We start from the raw sequence: 15,410 nt of genomic DNA, 5'->3' as shown, positions 1-15,410 counted from the left end.
ATTTGATCTCAGTTTGCTCCCCAAGAAACAGGATCACCAGCACAACATGGTGAAGTTTCACTGCTTTAACTGAGCAACAAAATGAAATACAAGAGCTTTCTCCATTCTCCCTGGCAGGTCTGCTCAGAGGGCAGCGGGAAAACGCAACGGTGCAGAGCAGCAGGGAGCTGCGAGCTGCTCCCATGCCTCACCTGATGCAGTGCAGTTAATCCATCTTCATTGCACAGGTCCGGGCTGATGTTGCTCTTCAGCAAGTAACACACTGTAAGGGAAAGAGACAGGAGGAAAGGAGTCAGATCAGTAATCCTAACACATCGCTTGCTCTCAGCTAGCCCTGGCCAGTTCAAGACAAAGGCAACGCACACCGTCAGGGTGTCCCAGTGCAGGCAGAGCTGCAGGAGACCTCGCAGCAAGAGCCCAATGTGAACCCACAGTCACCGCAGCGCTGGCGAGGAAAAAGCCTTCTTGGTTCTATCCAGCAGAGAGCACCAGCATACAATTTTCCCCCAACTTCCTTCCAAAGGAGACTTTGCTATTACAGCTATCATTTACATACGGTTGCGCTGGAACAATCTACATTTCTATCTCATGCTTTGCAACCTCTGAGTGCAACATCTGCACGCTGCAGCCCAGGAGAGCTCTAAGGCAATCAGTGGTTTTTGGGTCCTGAGTTAAAACCGTAAGAGAGATCTCACTGTGGGAGGGATGAGGTCTTGCCTCAAGAAGTTATCAATCTGGGACGAGAAGCCCAATATGTTCAGGGGCCTGCCACATCGAAAATACACCAGGGTTGCTTTGAACGCTTCACATGAGCTCTTGGGTATTTGAAGAAAGCTTCCCAGAGGCTTTATTTTTTTTTATTGCTGCTTTGGGGGGAAAGGATAAGATTTATTCCATTAAAATGCAAATTTCTGAAACACATGAAAAGCCATTAGCCCCTAGGTAAAAGATAAAGTTTGCTCTGAGGTACAGATCTTGCACGGGGTAATAGCAATAAGGCTGGCAGAGGAAGTACATTAATAGCAACACCAGGAACTCTTCAAATTCGACACTGCTGACAGATCTTGATGATCTATGCCCATCTTCTGTTGTTTACTTGCTCATTCCCTGCTTTTTCTCCAGAGATTTCACTCCTTAATGCTTTTCCCACCTGAAATGTCATTGACAGCACAGGCACAAACCAGAGGTTCATAATCATCCCCCTGGGGCCAGGGTGGGAACAGATATTCAAGTCCTATCTTATTTGCTGGCAAAGATGCAACGATTAAGCATAACCAGAGCTGCAAAATAAGGAATGATAACAAAGCTAAAAGGGCAATAACCATCTTCAGAGCTGGCAGTCAAACAGACTGCAAGGCTGGTCACTCCCAAAGCATCCTGCAGCCTCTGCTTCTGCTGCTTTTGACCGACTGCTGTCCCACTGCTAGAGGGGAGCTCTTTCCCCAGCACATCAGGGCTGTCCCTGGGGACAGAGCACTTCTGGCGTCCGACGTAGAACATGGAAAACATGTCCACAATGACATCAATGTTGATTTATGAAGCTTTGTTTAAAAGATCTGGAAAATGCACTTGCAAGAAAGGCAAATCGAAACCAAAGTGAAATTTTGTTTGGAAGCCACTGGTCTGACGTTATCAAAAAGGAAGGCAAAACCAAATAGAAGTGAAATAAAACACTTTATATCACAGGATTGTTTCACCCAACTCAAAACGAATGCTGGAGTTTACGTTTGCTGGAAATAATTTCAAGGCGTTGACACCTGCTTGATGAAACCGATACAAAAAAGCAGAATACAACAAAGAACAAAACTCATTCCCCCACCGCGGTGAGTCCAAAGAGTCTGAGTTTTTCCAGCTCAAAGGCCAGCGCAGGAAGCCCACGCCTACACTCAGCTCACACCCCCCGACACTTGCATGCTTGACAGTAATAAGAGCGCTGAACCCCAGCCAGTATATCCAATTTAATGACTGTGCTTCTACTGTTTCTGGCCAGCCCCAAGCTCCTGCTCTCCTAATCCAAGCTGAGTGATAGGCGAGTCATTCACCAGTGGATCTGGTTGTCTCTTATTTACTTTGGATGCTCTGCCATTAGGGTTTTAATTCAATCTCAGTCATTTAAAAGCCATTGTGTACTAATGACATGCAGCTCCGTAATCATGTTTTGCCTGATTATGCAGACTTGGACAAGTAGATGCTGTCAGATTAACCTTACAAGTGCTGTCCCTCCACGGGAAGCAGTAGGATAAATCCCAGCTTGTTATGGAGTATGGGGTTTTGTGTTGAAGGCTCTGCAATCATGGCTTGACATTGCTTGTAAGAGTCCTTGAAGGGTTAAGATTCAGAGAAGGATTTATCTTACCCTAAAGCAGCTCTGAATTCTCCATTAACCCGTGCAGCAGCCCTCACGTTCGCAATGCACCTCGCCTTGACTCCCATCCACCCTCAGGACCAGCTCACCACAGCCCTCAAAACATTTCCCAGTATTTCCCAACACGCCGAAGACTGACAACCACAAGACACCAGAAAAGAGCACAGAGAAGTCAGGTAATGAAGCTAGGTATGGATGTGGTACCAGTGAGTCCAGGCAAACATGGCTTGAAGAGATCAAACTCCTTTCCAACCAGTCCTAAGCTGAAGTTTGCAGCTCAGGGTTTGGCAGGGGAGCACAGGGCTGGGCAGCAACGACTCCTGGCTCTTTTCTCTAAAGTCAGAGGGATGTTGCCTTCAGTATTCCTCACGCTCCAGACAACAAATCCCAACAGCTAGGCAGAAGTCTCCAAGAACTGCAATTTCCTATTACATATGCCCCCTTTTACAAGTGAGGGGATTTACCCAGCGTCCCACCAAGCTCGTAGCAGAATGCAGCCCCAATTCCTACTCATCACTCCCAGCCGCAGGGTATGGGGTGGCAAAGAACAGCTTCAGCAGCCCATGCTCCCTGCAGGCAGACCTGCAGAGGGATGTGGAGGGAGGACATGGACATCTTCCTCATGCCTAGTGCCCAGGAACAGCCCTTCCCACATGGCCAGGAAGAACAAGTCCTCCTTTCTGACAAACTTCAGGAGAAATGTGCATTTGTGAGTTTTCCAGTGCCTTAAGAATAGGAAAGGGGCGGGGAGCACAACTGCGATGCTTTGCAGTCCTGGAAGCCAGACCCTCAGCTCCCAGGGCTGCGGCACTGCCACCGACCCACTCCGCTGCTTAACGCACAACATAAGGGACAGGGACCTGAGCAAGCAAAGTGCTTCTCTTCAAGCCTGCCGGTGCTGCACACCTCACTGCAAAGCCCAACACCTTCTCCTCCCACCTCCAGGCACAAATGATGCCATACAGGTAGGAAGCATACGCTTCAGCTCGCAAGGAAGCAGATTAATCACTCAACGCCAGCTGACCGCCTTCTTTGGGCTCAAGCCTCAGCACACCACTCATGCAAGGAAGATCCCCCCCATACGCACAAGGAATAGCATGGAAATGGGTCCTCTGCAAGCCCCTCTACGAGCTCAGGTCACTTCGAGCCCAACAGAATGGGGTTTTATGGGTCACATTGGCAGGTTCATCAGGCAGCAGCCTCCGCTTTAACACTTACGATTAACTTCTTAAGGAGAGCTCAGTGCCTAAAACGCTGAGCTCTTTGAAATCTGTCGTCCTTTGCATGTAGGCGGGGGGCAGGTGGGGAGAAGGGGCTGGATGCGTGGATATACTTCATTACACGTCAAGTGCAAGTTGTGGGAAGCGGTTCCAAACGCATAGCAAATGAAGGAATGAAAATTATTACAATAAGAGCTGGGTGAACAAATGGTTGTGAATAATTCATTGCAAATTATATTAACTGAACAATCACTCAAATGTATTTTCCATTATTCTGCTTGCTCTGCCTATAATTGAACCGCTCACACGCCAAGATGGTGTACATTAATCTTCAATTTATATTTTATCATTCACATCTGTACTGTGTTAAATGGAAAAAGCTCCCACAACAGCTGTGAAAATACATCCTAGGTTTTAAGTCACCCTCCATCACATGTCCTGGGGCCGCCTCAGACAGATTGTCCTCCCCAAACACAACAAACCCACTTCTCAGGAGCTCCCTCTCCTCCCAAGCATGTCCAAACCTCGCTTATTCTCCCTAAAACCTATAAATCAGGGGGAAGACAAAAAAAACACGACAAAGGCCCTAAGGAAAATTCAATGTGGGGTAATGAGCTCTCTCACCTGAAGAGATTACAGCACTATCATTTTTCATCAGTGTTCCTTCCCGCTGAGTTTACACTAGAAACAGCTTTTCCAGAAAAGTTCCTAAACCAGATGAAGAGTTTTCCATGGAGAAAAAAATGCCTTTGTCAGTGCAGTTACCCCTAAGTCAATAAGCTACACCATAAAATTCTGGATACTATTACACTCCCATCTATACCCAGTGTTTGCATACCTCAATAACTCATAAGAGAAAAAGCCAACTGAAACTGATATGGATACCAGGGAGGAAAAAAACCCCAGACACCTTTCTGATAGGAGGTCCTGATTCCTCCCAAAAATATATAGTGGCAAACTGTCCATGCTGACAAGCAGGCTTATCTGTGTGCTCCAAGTTTACATACACACACAGGCCATTAGTTTTTAAAAATCCAGGTTTATCTTGATCCTTTGCACTCAATGATTTGTTTTTGAAAATATTTAAACTCTTCTAGTTCACTTTCTAGTTCTCAGGCCACCTTTAAAAGCTACTATTGCACTGAGGTCTCTATGGCAGTAGAATAATTCTTGTATGCTTATATCTGATTTCACTGAATAAAATGAAGAGAAGTTTCACTTGGATTAAGATGCACACTTTTACACATTGCTAGAAGTCACTGGCAGCCAAATGCAGCTTTAGTCAAAAACCCAGCATAGCAGAAGAAACTCTGCCCAGCATTACTTGTGGTGTCTGTGCCACACAGGTGTGTTAGCAAAGGTCTAGAAAGACTGATCCCCCGCCTGCCAGGCATGGTCCGATGGATGGACTCAGCTACTCAAAGCTGCATTTTTACTGCTATGGTTTTGCAGGGATATTTATTACAAAGGAGAAATGTTGCCAGGAAAACAGCATTGCAGCTATGAGCACTCTGCCAGCAAAGCATCCAGCTTCCTAACACAGCATACTATGATATTGATATTTAAGAGAATATCTAAACCCTCAGCAATCACAGGATGAACTTACTCAGCCTTATCCTCCACTCCCTGCAACACACAACTGATAGCCCATCCTGGTCCATTGATAAGCTCTGCACCTCCCTAAAGCTTTCTGACAGACAAAAAAACCCACAGGAAAAAGAAAAAATAAAAAAACCACACAGCTTCAGTACACATAAAAATAAATATGGCCCAGTTTGCCTGCTGAGCTAGCAACTGAGACATCCCATCATGATTGATCATCAGGCTTTCTTGGGAAGATTCAAAGCCTGTTAAGACCCTTCCCACCAAGTTTATAACTGGGCACACACGTTCCTTCTAATATACCCACAAAATCTGGGAAGTTTGGAAAGAGGTCAGCAGAGCCTCATCTGCTTCGTGCCATATTCACACGGGCAAGGACATTTCATGCAGCTACACTCAGCCCAGGTGCTGCTTCTCTCAAGGAAAATCTATTTCTGATTTGATGCTTCTTGCTTAAGAGGGCATACCCTTCCTTAGCCCCAGGGAGCCAGCTTCGCGTGGCAGGCTCTTCCTGCAGAGCTTGGGGCCCGGTTCGGACACAAATCTTATTCTGACAGCAAGTGAAAGTTGTCAACAACTCATACATTTATTTCATGCATAGGGTCCAATTCTTTCTCCCCCTCTTTGTGTCTATTTGCATCAATTTTTGCTTTATGCTTTGACACCTATCCACCACTGTAGTACCAGAGCACCAAGAAGAATACTGTAAGGGGACAGCTGCTTACAGCTGCAGCTTGGCTGAATGGGCCACAGCCAGGCACCCAAACCCTACTGCATCCCACATTTTTCTTGTTCTGCATCTAGAGGACTTCAGGCTCTGATAATCCACTTAGTGCTAGTGATGCTAAAGCATCTTTCTTTAATGGCTGCCATCCACCTGGGATTACTCAGATAAGTAACCGTGTGCAAGTTACCCATCTGCAACCAGCAATGCCCAAAGGACGCAGCAGAAACAAAGCCAAATTCATTTCATTAGGTAAAATAAAAATTAGAGGATGCTGCCATCTGACAAGCCTTTCTAAGGATGTAGTGTCATGTTCAAAATCATCCTCATCCTCTCCTCCTGCTCAGACTAACAGTGAAATTGGTCCACACAGGAGATACCAAATACATAAAGGAAAACTAAAGCCAGAGATTATTTTCTTCGTTTCCCATTCCTCATCTGTTATTGCAAGAATAAATAAATCATTTTGGTATGGTTTTTAAACAGATGATGGGCTTTAAAAGGGATGAGTGTTTTATAAACCTTTGGGCTCAGCTGCCTTCAGCAGGATTTCTGTGGGCAGATTCCCCAATATCATTGCGACAGTGACACTTGGGCTACCAAAGAGCCTCTTCTTCTTTAGGAGGCATTTTTGAGTAGGTATTTGAATGGCGCCGATTTAAAGAGTAATAGAAAAAAATTTAGGTCAGATTTAGAGAGGTATGGATCAAGGAGACCAAGGCCAAGCTTCCCAAAGATGACTCAGAACCTGTAGCAATGAGCAGAGCAATGGTGGTTTTTAGGGTGCGATGGTGCTCAGCAGAAGGCACCGACAACGTGTAGAGGGAATCGTCCCGCTGCGGTCAGAGCCACACGAGCCAGCGGCCTGAGCAGGGAACACCAACAGAAAGTGAGGGATGGGGGACAGCCACGTCCTCCAGCAGCAGCTCGACAGGAACCTGCATCCCCCATCTCTGGAGTACACAGCTGAAACACCGGGTTTGGCGCATGCAAGTGGGCAAGCAACACATCTCGCTTCCCTTCGTGTTTCAGGCATTTAGACGAAGGGCACCTACAGAGTCAGCAAACGCTCGACCAAGACCTCCTGTTCTCTTACTGCTGTGGCTACTTCCAGCTTTCTTCCTACAAAAAGCTCTTCTTGGAAGTCACGACAACACATGCAAATCCATTCAGACAACACAACATCAAAGCCTTTTATCTGAGCAGCACAGAGAATCCCACTTATATACCTGTTCAGAAACTACTTTTGATGTATTGGACCAAAACCTATCTACTGAGACATGCAGCAGTCATCACCTGTGATGTCTATACTAAGCTTATTATTAGAAAATAGATCTTTCACGGTACCAAAAAGGAAATGCAGAAAAAAAAAATTAATTTGCTTTAATAGAAACTACAGCTTAAGAAGTGTTTAGATAAAAAGGAGCGATGGTGTCAGGAGGTAAACTTCTGCAGCTGTCCGAGTGCATGAAGAGCTTCCCCAGTTCCATTAACACAATAACATAACAGGTGATCTGAGGAGCAGAACTGCAATAGCCCGCCAAGCTCCACGCAGAGCCAGCCTGCCAGTATTTGCAAGAGGATACTCTAATACACTCTGTGTAGCAGGAAATAGTTCATATTGCCATTTGAAAGTGTTATTAGGTTCCAGAGTCAACAGCCTCTGCCCCAGCTCATATTTCAAGCATCCTATGGCCTCAGCTAAGCAGCTGTATGTTGACCTGAACCATATGAATGTTTTTTTAAGAGTCTCAATTATAAAACAGGAAACTTTCTATTTAGAGTAACGGAAAAGAGGTTTTGGTGGAGGGGTGGGGAAATACATATCTGCTTTTCAAGCTGCCCTGAATTAATAGCAAACCATTCCCTGCAGTGACAGCCTGCTGACTGCAGCCTGGGAGCTCGCCGGCAGACCGGGCTCTCCCCCTACTCTGCTCCTCAGCCTGCCCCACTTCAGAGACCCTTTTTCTCTGTTGTGCATCTCTAACCTTGCCCTGGTCTTTAGAGAAGCTCCAACTGCTCTGGCTGTTTCGGTACCTTCTCCGCTCTCAGCAGCATCCACTCTAACATCGATTAGCATGTTTGGGGTTTTTTTTTTTTTCTCCTCCAACTTTGTCTCCCATAAGTTTAGGATGAAGATCTTTAAGAGATACAGGACCAAATCACATCCTTAGGTCTGCTCCCATGGATCACTGCATTCATGAAACACGGTGCCACATAGCCTGCGTAAGGCAGAAGCGCGGTGTGCCGGGACACGCTCTGCAATGCAGCCCTCTCAAAACCAGCTCTGTGTGACACGGCAGCAGCAGGAGCCGGTGCCAGCCCCAGGTCACACCCAGCCCAGATGTGTCTCACACCATTACCCCACGCGGGAGACCGCAGGGGGCACGCCAGGAGTTAAAGCGTAATCTGCTAAAACATCACCCCCTGCTCAACAGCACCATTTCTTACTGGAAACGCTGCATTGCCACACAGTGCTGGAAGGGGAATGTCTATAAAAGCAGAAAGTCCTCCTCTTGCTTTTTTTTTGGTCAAATAAAGAGAGATTGTGGTTTCCTTTTAAAAAGCAAACGCTAGAGAAAGAAAACTTTCACACAAGTTTAGCAGCAACCTGAACTTTACCAGAAAAGGATCAGCTGATCCTTAGCAGCCCTTCTGTTTTTGCAACCTGTAATTATTCAGCAGCAAATTCTACACGATTCAGAGATTTGAATTTCAACAGAGCCTTTCATCCAGAGATCTCTGAAAGCACTGCTGCCGTTAGCAGAGCAAGCTCCAGGCTGTCTCCCGGGATTTTACAATCGGTATTTGCCTCGTTTCACAGATGTGACATCGCAGCCCGAGTTAGACCAAGACTCTGGAGGCTCAGGTTTCTTTGCCAAGGTCACAGCGACAGTCCACGGCACAGCTGTGACAGCGCCCTTGACCACCACGTCCCAGCTCCCTCCCTTAAGCACCAGAAAACTCTCCTTTCCTCTCCCCCGTCCTCTCGGTTGTTGCCGAGAGGAATTGGGCAAAGCAGCTGAAGTCTCAATGCTAACAGCTTTGACGGCAACCAGACCCCAAGGTGAACCTTGTATTTGACAGTGTTCGGTAATTGTGTCCACGGATATTTTAAAAAGAGAAACCAAAGCCGTGGCTCGGCCGCAGCTCTTGGCTGGTATCGCTCCCTCGGGAAGGTCTCCACTGCTCGGCTCAGACCTGTTTGCTGACCACGTCGAGGACCTGGGTTGGACGAGGAGAGTGAGTCGCAAGAGGTGGGGGAGCAAGGTCATCCGAAGGGCTTGCAGTGTGGCAGCACGCTTCATTTAATTACAAATCAGCAATGATGCTGTCACGAAGGTGGAGAATGAAGCACGTTTGGTCGCCAAGCCTACATTTGACAACCATCCCTGATCTTCACCAGCAACCCAGCCAGGACAACCTCTTTTTTATCCCCCCACTCCCAAGCCCAGGTCCCAGAAGCGTGCAAGTTTTTGGGGCTGATCAAATCCCACTATTCCCTCAGAGTTTCAAACCACTTCTCTTTCAATTTTCATTTCAGCACCTATCACACACAGACAAATCACAGTCTAGAACTTCTTCTTTGTATTAACGAAAAAGCACATTCAATTTGCTCTCCAGGTCAAACACCTCCAATCCCAAAGCAACCCGCGACGTTGAGCGTCACCCCCGCGCAGCTGCTGCCTCGCAGCGCCCGCGACAGCGCGACGCCGGCACAAGGCGCAGAGGCAGCGGGCAGCTGTCACGGGCCACCGAGCAACTGCACGAAGTCCACAGCTAACGGCACGCTGCCCCGTGGTGGGACCTGGCCTGGGGGCGCGGGTGACCCTTGTACCACCGCATACCAAGCAGGGGCATTTCCGAGAAATACTTGTGCACCCCAACTCTCCATGCTGCAAATTTGTTTTCAACATAACCAAACAGATTAGAGAGCCACAGGGACTGCTCTCCCAGCCCTCGGCAACCAACGAACCCTTGTCAGAGAAGTCAAGAGAGTTTATCCATCAACATCATCATCAAAGGTATTCAGCACTGCGTGCAAATTGGTTCATACATTTAAGAGTTGAATCAGAAGTTAGCACCTGAGCTTGGCAGAAATGCAGGTTTTTCACAACTACAGTAATATTTATAATCAATGAGCCAGGCCTGACAGAAGGTATATAAAGAAATCTGTTTGACGGCTGCTGTGCACAGAGGACGCTCGTCGTCCCAGCCAGGGGCTGAAGCTGGAGACCATCCACCTCGTGGGCCCTGGGCCTGATCCAGTTGAGGACGGACTGCTCAGTAAAGACCATGGCATAGACTTTCTGCAGCTTGCTAGTCGTGCAATCCAAATTTAAGACCTGTTAACTTGAGCATCCAAGTTAAAAAAAAAAAAAAAAAAAAAAAAGAATAATAGTAGACAAAAAGTTAATTTCCTTAACATTTCCTAATTTCATTGAAAAAGGTTTGAAATCCCCTTCTATGACTCCTCAGAGACTGCATAAAAGACCTTTAAATTAGGTCAAAACAAGTGGGCACGCCATGATACAACCTGGGTTGGTCTATAACCTGACTGTCAAGTGCTTTGCATACAGACCACCTTGTTTTAATAGCTACTTCACCCGCCACATCACACAAAGTTGAAAACTCTCTCCAACTTGTTCTGTCACAAGTTGTGTGTGATTTCTGCTTCCCACCACATCAAGTAGTAGAAGATGAGTGTTCCCAGGCTGGCTGATGCAATATAGCTCCGTGGCTGCTGGGAGGTTAGCCCACGGGGAAGCAGCTTGAGAGCTCGACAGGTCATTTAGACTTCTCAGAAAGGAAAAAAAAAAGTCCAACTTGTTGCCTTCACCCACCCCTGCCATATCCACAGACACCAAAGTGCCAGCCTCATGCGAACTCAAAGCAAGACAGCTTTTGCTGCCAGCTCTCCTCTGCTGAGCTTCCTGCACTTTGATGCAGTAAAGAAAGAAACTGCGCACAGGGTCGGGAGCACTTTCCTTTTTAGTGAGCGGCTCCTGCGTTTTCAAAAGCCACCTCAGTCAGCTTAAAACTTTCATCTGCAGAATATGGCTTGAATTCAGCAAAACCCTTCAGATCAGAGCTGGGCGGAGAGAAAAAATCAGCTCCCTCTCACAAACTGCTAAGGAGTTGTGTACATCGTGGCAGAGGAACAAGGATGCTCCTTCATCAGAGGGGAGGTGTGGGGTCCAAACCCACAGGCACAGCTCACACCGGGGCTGCGAGCTCAGGACTCCCAACACTTACAAGACTGCTCTAACAGCCTTCGGGGTCAGTCTAGGAGTCTTTTACTTAACTTAAAGAGGAAAAGAGCTGAAATTGTCCTCCAGAAAGTGCTTTGTCTTAGTGCCTCAGACCAGGTTACGGATGTTTCATCCTGTTTCTGAGATGAGCACTTTAGTCTCAGTGCATACAGTGACTTCTATTTATTTTGCTTTGTATTTACGCACTGAGCTTATTAATACTAACAAAATACATAGTTTAAACCACCAAATTAAAAAATACGTAACTCCTACAGCTCTTATGCAGGTTTAAAGCATCCCACTAATCAGAGCAGTATCTCTGAACATTGAAGATATAACTCCTCGATGCTGGGAACAAGGAGTTACAGGCAACAGCCGGGAGCAGAGGGAGCACAATATATCCCACTTCTCTCCCTTCGTCCCTTCAAGAGGTCTCCTGTCCTGGGATGAAAGACCCTGTCCAACTCTCCATGGTAGTATTGCAAGTCAAATGCTTCCCATACCCTCTCCAGCAAGAGTCAGCTCAGAGGAGTTGCAGTTTTCCTTTCTGCAACACTGGAGAACAGCTTCAGTTTGCCGAAGCATATTGCATTTCCCAAGAAAACTGCAGTTTTCAAAATAATTAACAGTCATTAAAATTCCCCATTAAGTTTTGCCATTAGCAATGGCAGGACCATTCTCCTCTCCACAGTGGTGAAAACTCTGCTTACTTCTGTATTAAAACCAGTTTTGTTAATGAACCAATTTATTCCATCCTGTTTGCTTCTAACAGAGCTCCCTCACCAGCAGATCCCTCACATCAGGGAGTTTTTCATTACATATTTAACACTACAAGAGCCCAAGCATCATAGGCCACCTTTTAGCTGTCACAATGCAAGAAAGGTGACATCCATCTTCTGGGCTTGAATGGCAGATTGCCCTGCACTCACCGCGTCCCTTACACCTACGTACGAGCAAACAGGGAGAGAGCCTCCTCACGCTCTCCTGCCACGCTGCCGGCCATCGCTGCTTCCGTGCCATGGAGGAGAAAAGACTGCGTGATTAAATTACCTAAAAAAACCCCACACTTTCAACATTAAGAGGAAAGCCAGGCTCCAGCTTTGCGTCATCTCCCATCGATTCCGCAGTCTAATATTTTGACTTAAAAATTTATAGTAACAACAAAATGCTTTAGTAGCTAAACCCACCTTAGTAAGTTCATTGAAGTAATTCATGCCTAAGTGGCTGCTTACACTGCTCTGCTGACAGCACTAATTACAGGTTGCAGAGGTGGATCCCAGTAACAGCGCAGGGAACCAGGAGTCGGTTTGAGGCTCATGCACGGTACTGGGAAGACGTGGAGTCCCATGCAACCGCTTGGGCCGGATTCAGCACTCCCCTACTTTTTCCTGCTACTAAAACCAAAATTCAGTATCTCCAGCGTTGAGTGTAACTGAGCAACTTTGGCAGGTTCTGGTGAAAGAACACATATTTTTCTGCTGACCAACATCCAGCAGAAGAGGTCCGTAGCATCTTACTCAATACCCTTTTCGAGAGCAAGTCCTTCAGGAACAGGAGCGGGGCTGCTTAGCCAGGGTGACAGGGCCCTTACAGACCGTCGAGAGGACAGGAATCAAAGTGCTCTGGTTCCTGGAGACACCATGGACCATTTTATCCCTTGTGAAATGAATTGGGAGGGTTGCACTCTCACTCACTGAACCAGGGGTATAACCTTCCTCACACAAGCAGTCCTGTCCTTCAAACACTGGCAGGGATCCACATGCTCAGTGTGACTTGTGCCAAGAGCACTTGTACCTGTTTTGGGAGATGCAGGAGATCTGATCCTCATTACCAGAGCTGTGATCAATTATAAGATCCCTCCTCAACTGTTTTTGGTCCTATCTTTGTCTGGAAAAAACAGTCTTAAAAAAATTGCTTTCCAAGCAGCTGTTTGTAACAAATGCTGCTGAGATGTTTCCCACATTTCACAGACTGAAGCAAATCCCACTCCAAGCCTCCATTACCACCCCAGTTAGTGCTACAACAGAGAAATCCTGTTTCTTTCTGTACATCTCATCATAAAGAATAATGCCCGGGGAAAGGAGCCCGCCAGACCAGGAGCATCCAATGAGGTCTGGATCTCACACAAGCAGCTGCAACCAGTACAGTTGTGTAATGGAAACCTGACCTACAAACCTTGAACCAAATTCTAGCTGTTCCCCTTTGAAAAGCGACTGCATGAAGGCTGCACGCTTCTTCTGCCCCGGCTGCTGCCAGCTCTAGAGCTGTAACATCTGGCTTGGCTCCACACCCCGACAGGACCATTACCTTTCCTCAAGCCAGCACACCTGGGGAGAAGGGCATCACCAGCAAAAAGCGAGTTAAAATGGGCCCTGATTGCATAAATTGCACAATCTGTGCAACGTGTTACTAGGGGACAGAGCACATTTTGCTGGCCAAGATCTCCACACACCACCACGTAGTTTTGGTTGAAGGACACAAGAAGGAACAGCAGGCTCTGTCGCTACCTCTTCCACCTAACAGGGCACCAGGAGCGCCGAAGCAAGGGACAGTTTCCCAACAAACATGTGTCCCTCATAGATCAAATGGCCACATACAGTGCTCTGGGGACAGAACAACTGTGGGGGCTAAAAGGAGCAAGATGACAATCAGGCTTGGGATGAGGCACAGATAGTTTTCAGGACAGACTGCATTAACCTCTTCACTGCTGAAGCCTTGCTCCCCAGTGGGGCTGTTCCTCAAGAGGGTTGTTTCTCTAGACAGACCCAAGAAACCAAACTGGTTTGAGGTGTTTTGTGCCTGTAATGCACAACAGCATTAAAGAGATAAAAAAGGAGAACATACGTACCAGGGATTTCTAGTAAATAAAACACCCATAAAAGCGGAGATGAACATTCAGCACACACAGGTGAGGTTCAGGCAAGGCCATCCCCACCGCAGGTGGAGAGGAACAAGTCATGGCAGCTGTGATCTGCAGAGCCACCGTGGGAAGGGGACAAGACGTAAGGCAAAGCCATCTCCTCCACCCCAGCACCAGCCCACCAGCACCAGTAATGAGAGCCCCGGTCAGATGGGAATTCAGATAGACCTGAGCCCCAGAGCAGCTGGGCAAGATGTGCAAACCCTCCCTTGGATTTCTATTCTGCAGTAAAATTCCAAGAGCATTAGAAAGAGGTTCTTCAAGGAACTACAGGAGGAGCAGGAGCTCTTATAAGGAGGTCCTTACATTGTCAGCAGTTTTGAGATGCTTTGCAACAGTCTGGTCCCTCCTTCCTCCACCCAGAGTATTTAAATCAAGGAGTTTCTTCAGACAGTGGACTAGATTTGAAAGACAAGGTTTGCCCAGTTTCTTGGCTGGCAATCCCTTCCTTTCCGATATTCTTGCTGGAAGTCAGGAGAAATTTGCTGTTGATGAAGCACATCCCCCAGGACTAAGCCAGCAGCGAGAGACAGGGGCTAGGCTATGCTGACCCACTGACAGGTCCTATTTGGCCACATTTCTGGATCAGCCCCCACATGTCCACGTCACATAGGGTACCGTATCTCCCCTCACAGATAACAGTTCCCTTTCACAAGAAAAATAGCTTGATAAAAACTGCTGACCCCTGCTCAACTTACCACAAGAGATAAACAAAATCAGTGTGGAGTCAGGAAAGGGCTACGTGAGCCTCTTTGGAAGATGCCCCTTCGCCTCCACCTGCCTTTCCAAGCAGTCTACTGGAGAGCGTTAAAGACAACAGGAGCACAGCGAGATATATTTCAGACGTCACACGCAACTGCAGCGGAGAATAACTCACTAAAAACCTGATTCACTTAACGACTGTACCAGCAGCTTTGCAAAACCCGGGTGATTTCAGAGGAAGCCGCTGCCTTGCTGCCGCTCTGAGTCACGGGAAGCGCAGGGCCACAGCCAAGCCCCGGAGTGAGGCAGGAACACTGAAATTTCCCCCAGCTATTCTTATCTTGTCTCACAGTAACTCGAGGCTCGTTTTCAAAACCGGGGCCTATTCAGGGCAAACAAACAAGCCACCGCATTCACTAAACCCTGCTGCGTCCGGGAAAGCGCTGCAAATCACGTGCATAGAGAGGATTTACATGCAGAAGCGACAAGGAACGCGCATCTGCAATGATTTTATGGCACATGGCACAGATAACGGTTTTATGCTCCTAAAAACAGGTGATTTAAATTCCAGGGTGTCACACATTTTAATCCTGAGCTAATTTTCCCTCTCTTCGATGCTCTAGCG

At 47.1% G+C, this 15,410-nt stretch overlaps 1 protein-coding gene across 1 annotated transcript in view; it reads right to left on the bottom strand.

The window, feature by feature from the left end:
* PPP1R16B (protein phosphatase 1 regulatory subunit 16B) overlaps window positions 1-15,410 on the bottom strand; it is a gene marked incomplete at its 3' end in the record, with an annotated part of 60,852 nt that overhangs the window by 10,970 nt on the left and 34,472 nt on the right. Inside the window, exon 3 of the mRNA XM_082325567.1 lies at window positions 192-262. Coding sequence (XP_082181693.1) covers window positions 192-262 — 71 coding nt within the window. The remainder of the gene's footprint in view (window positions 1-191; window positions 263-15,410) is intronic.

Source organism: Platalea leucorodia (assembly GCF_965183815.1).
Source record: "Platalea leucorodia genome assembly, chromosome: 13".
NCBI lineage: Eukaryota > Metazoa > Chordata > Aves > Pelecaniformes > Threskiornithidae > Platalea > Platalea leucorodia.
Note: the sequence above shows the minus strand (reverse complement) of the source record. Positions and strands in the feature narration are given on the sequence as shown.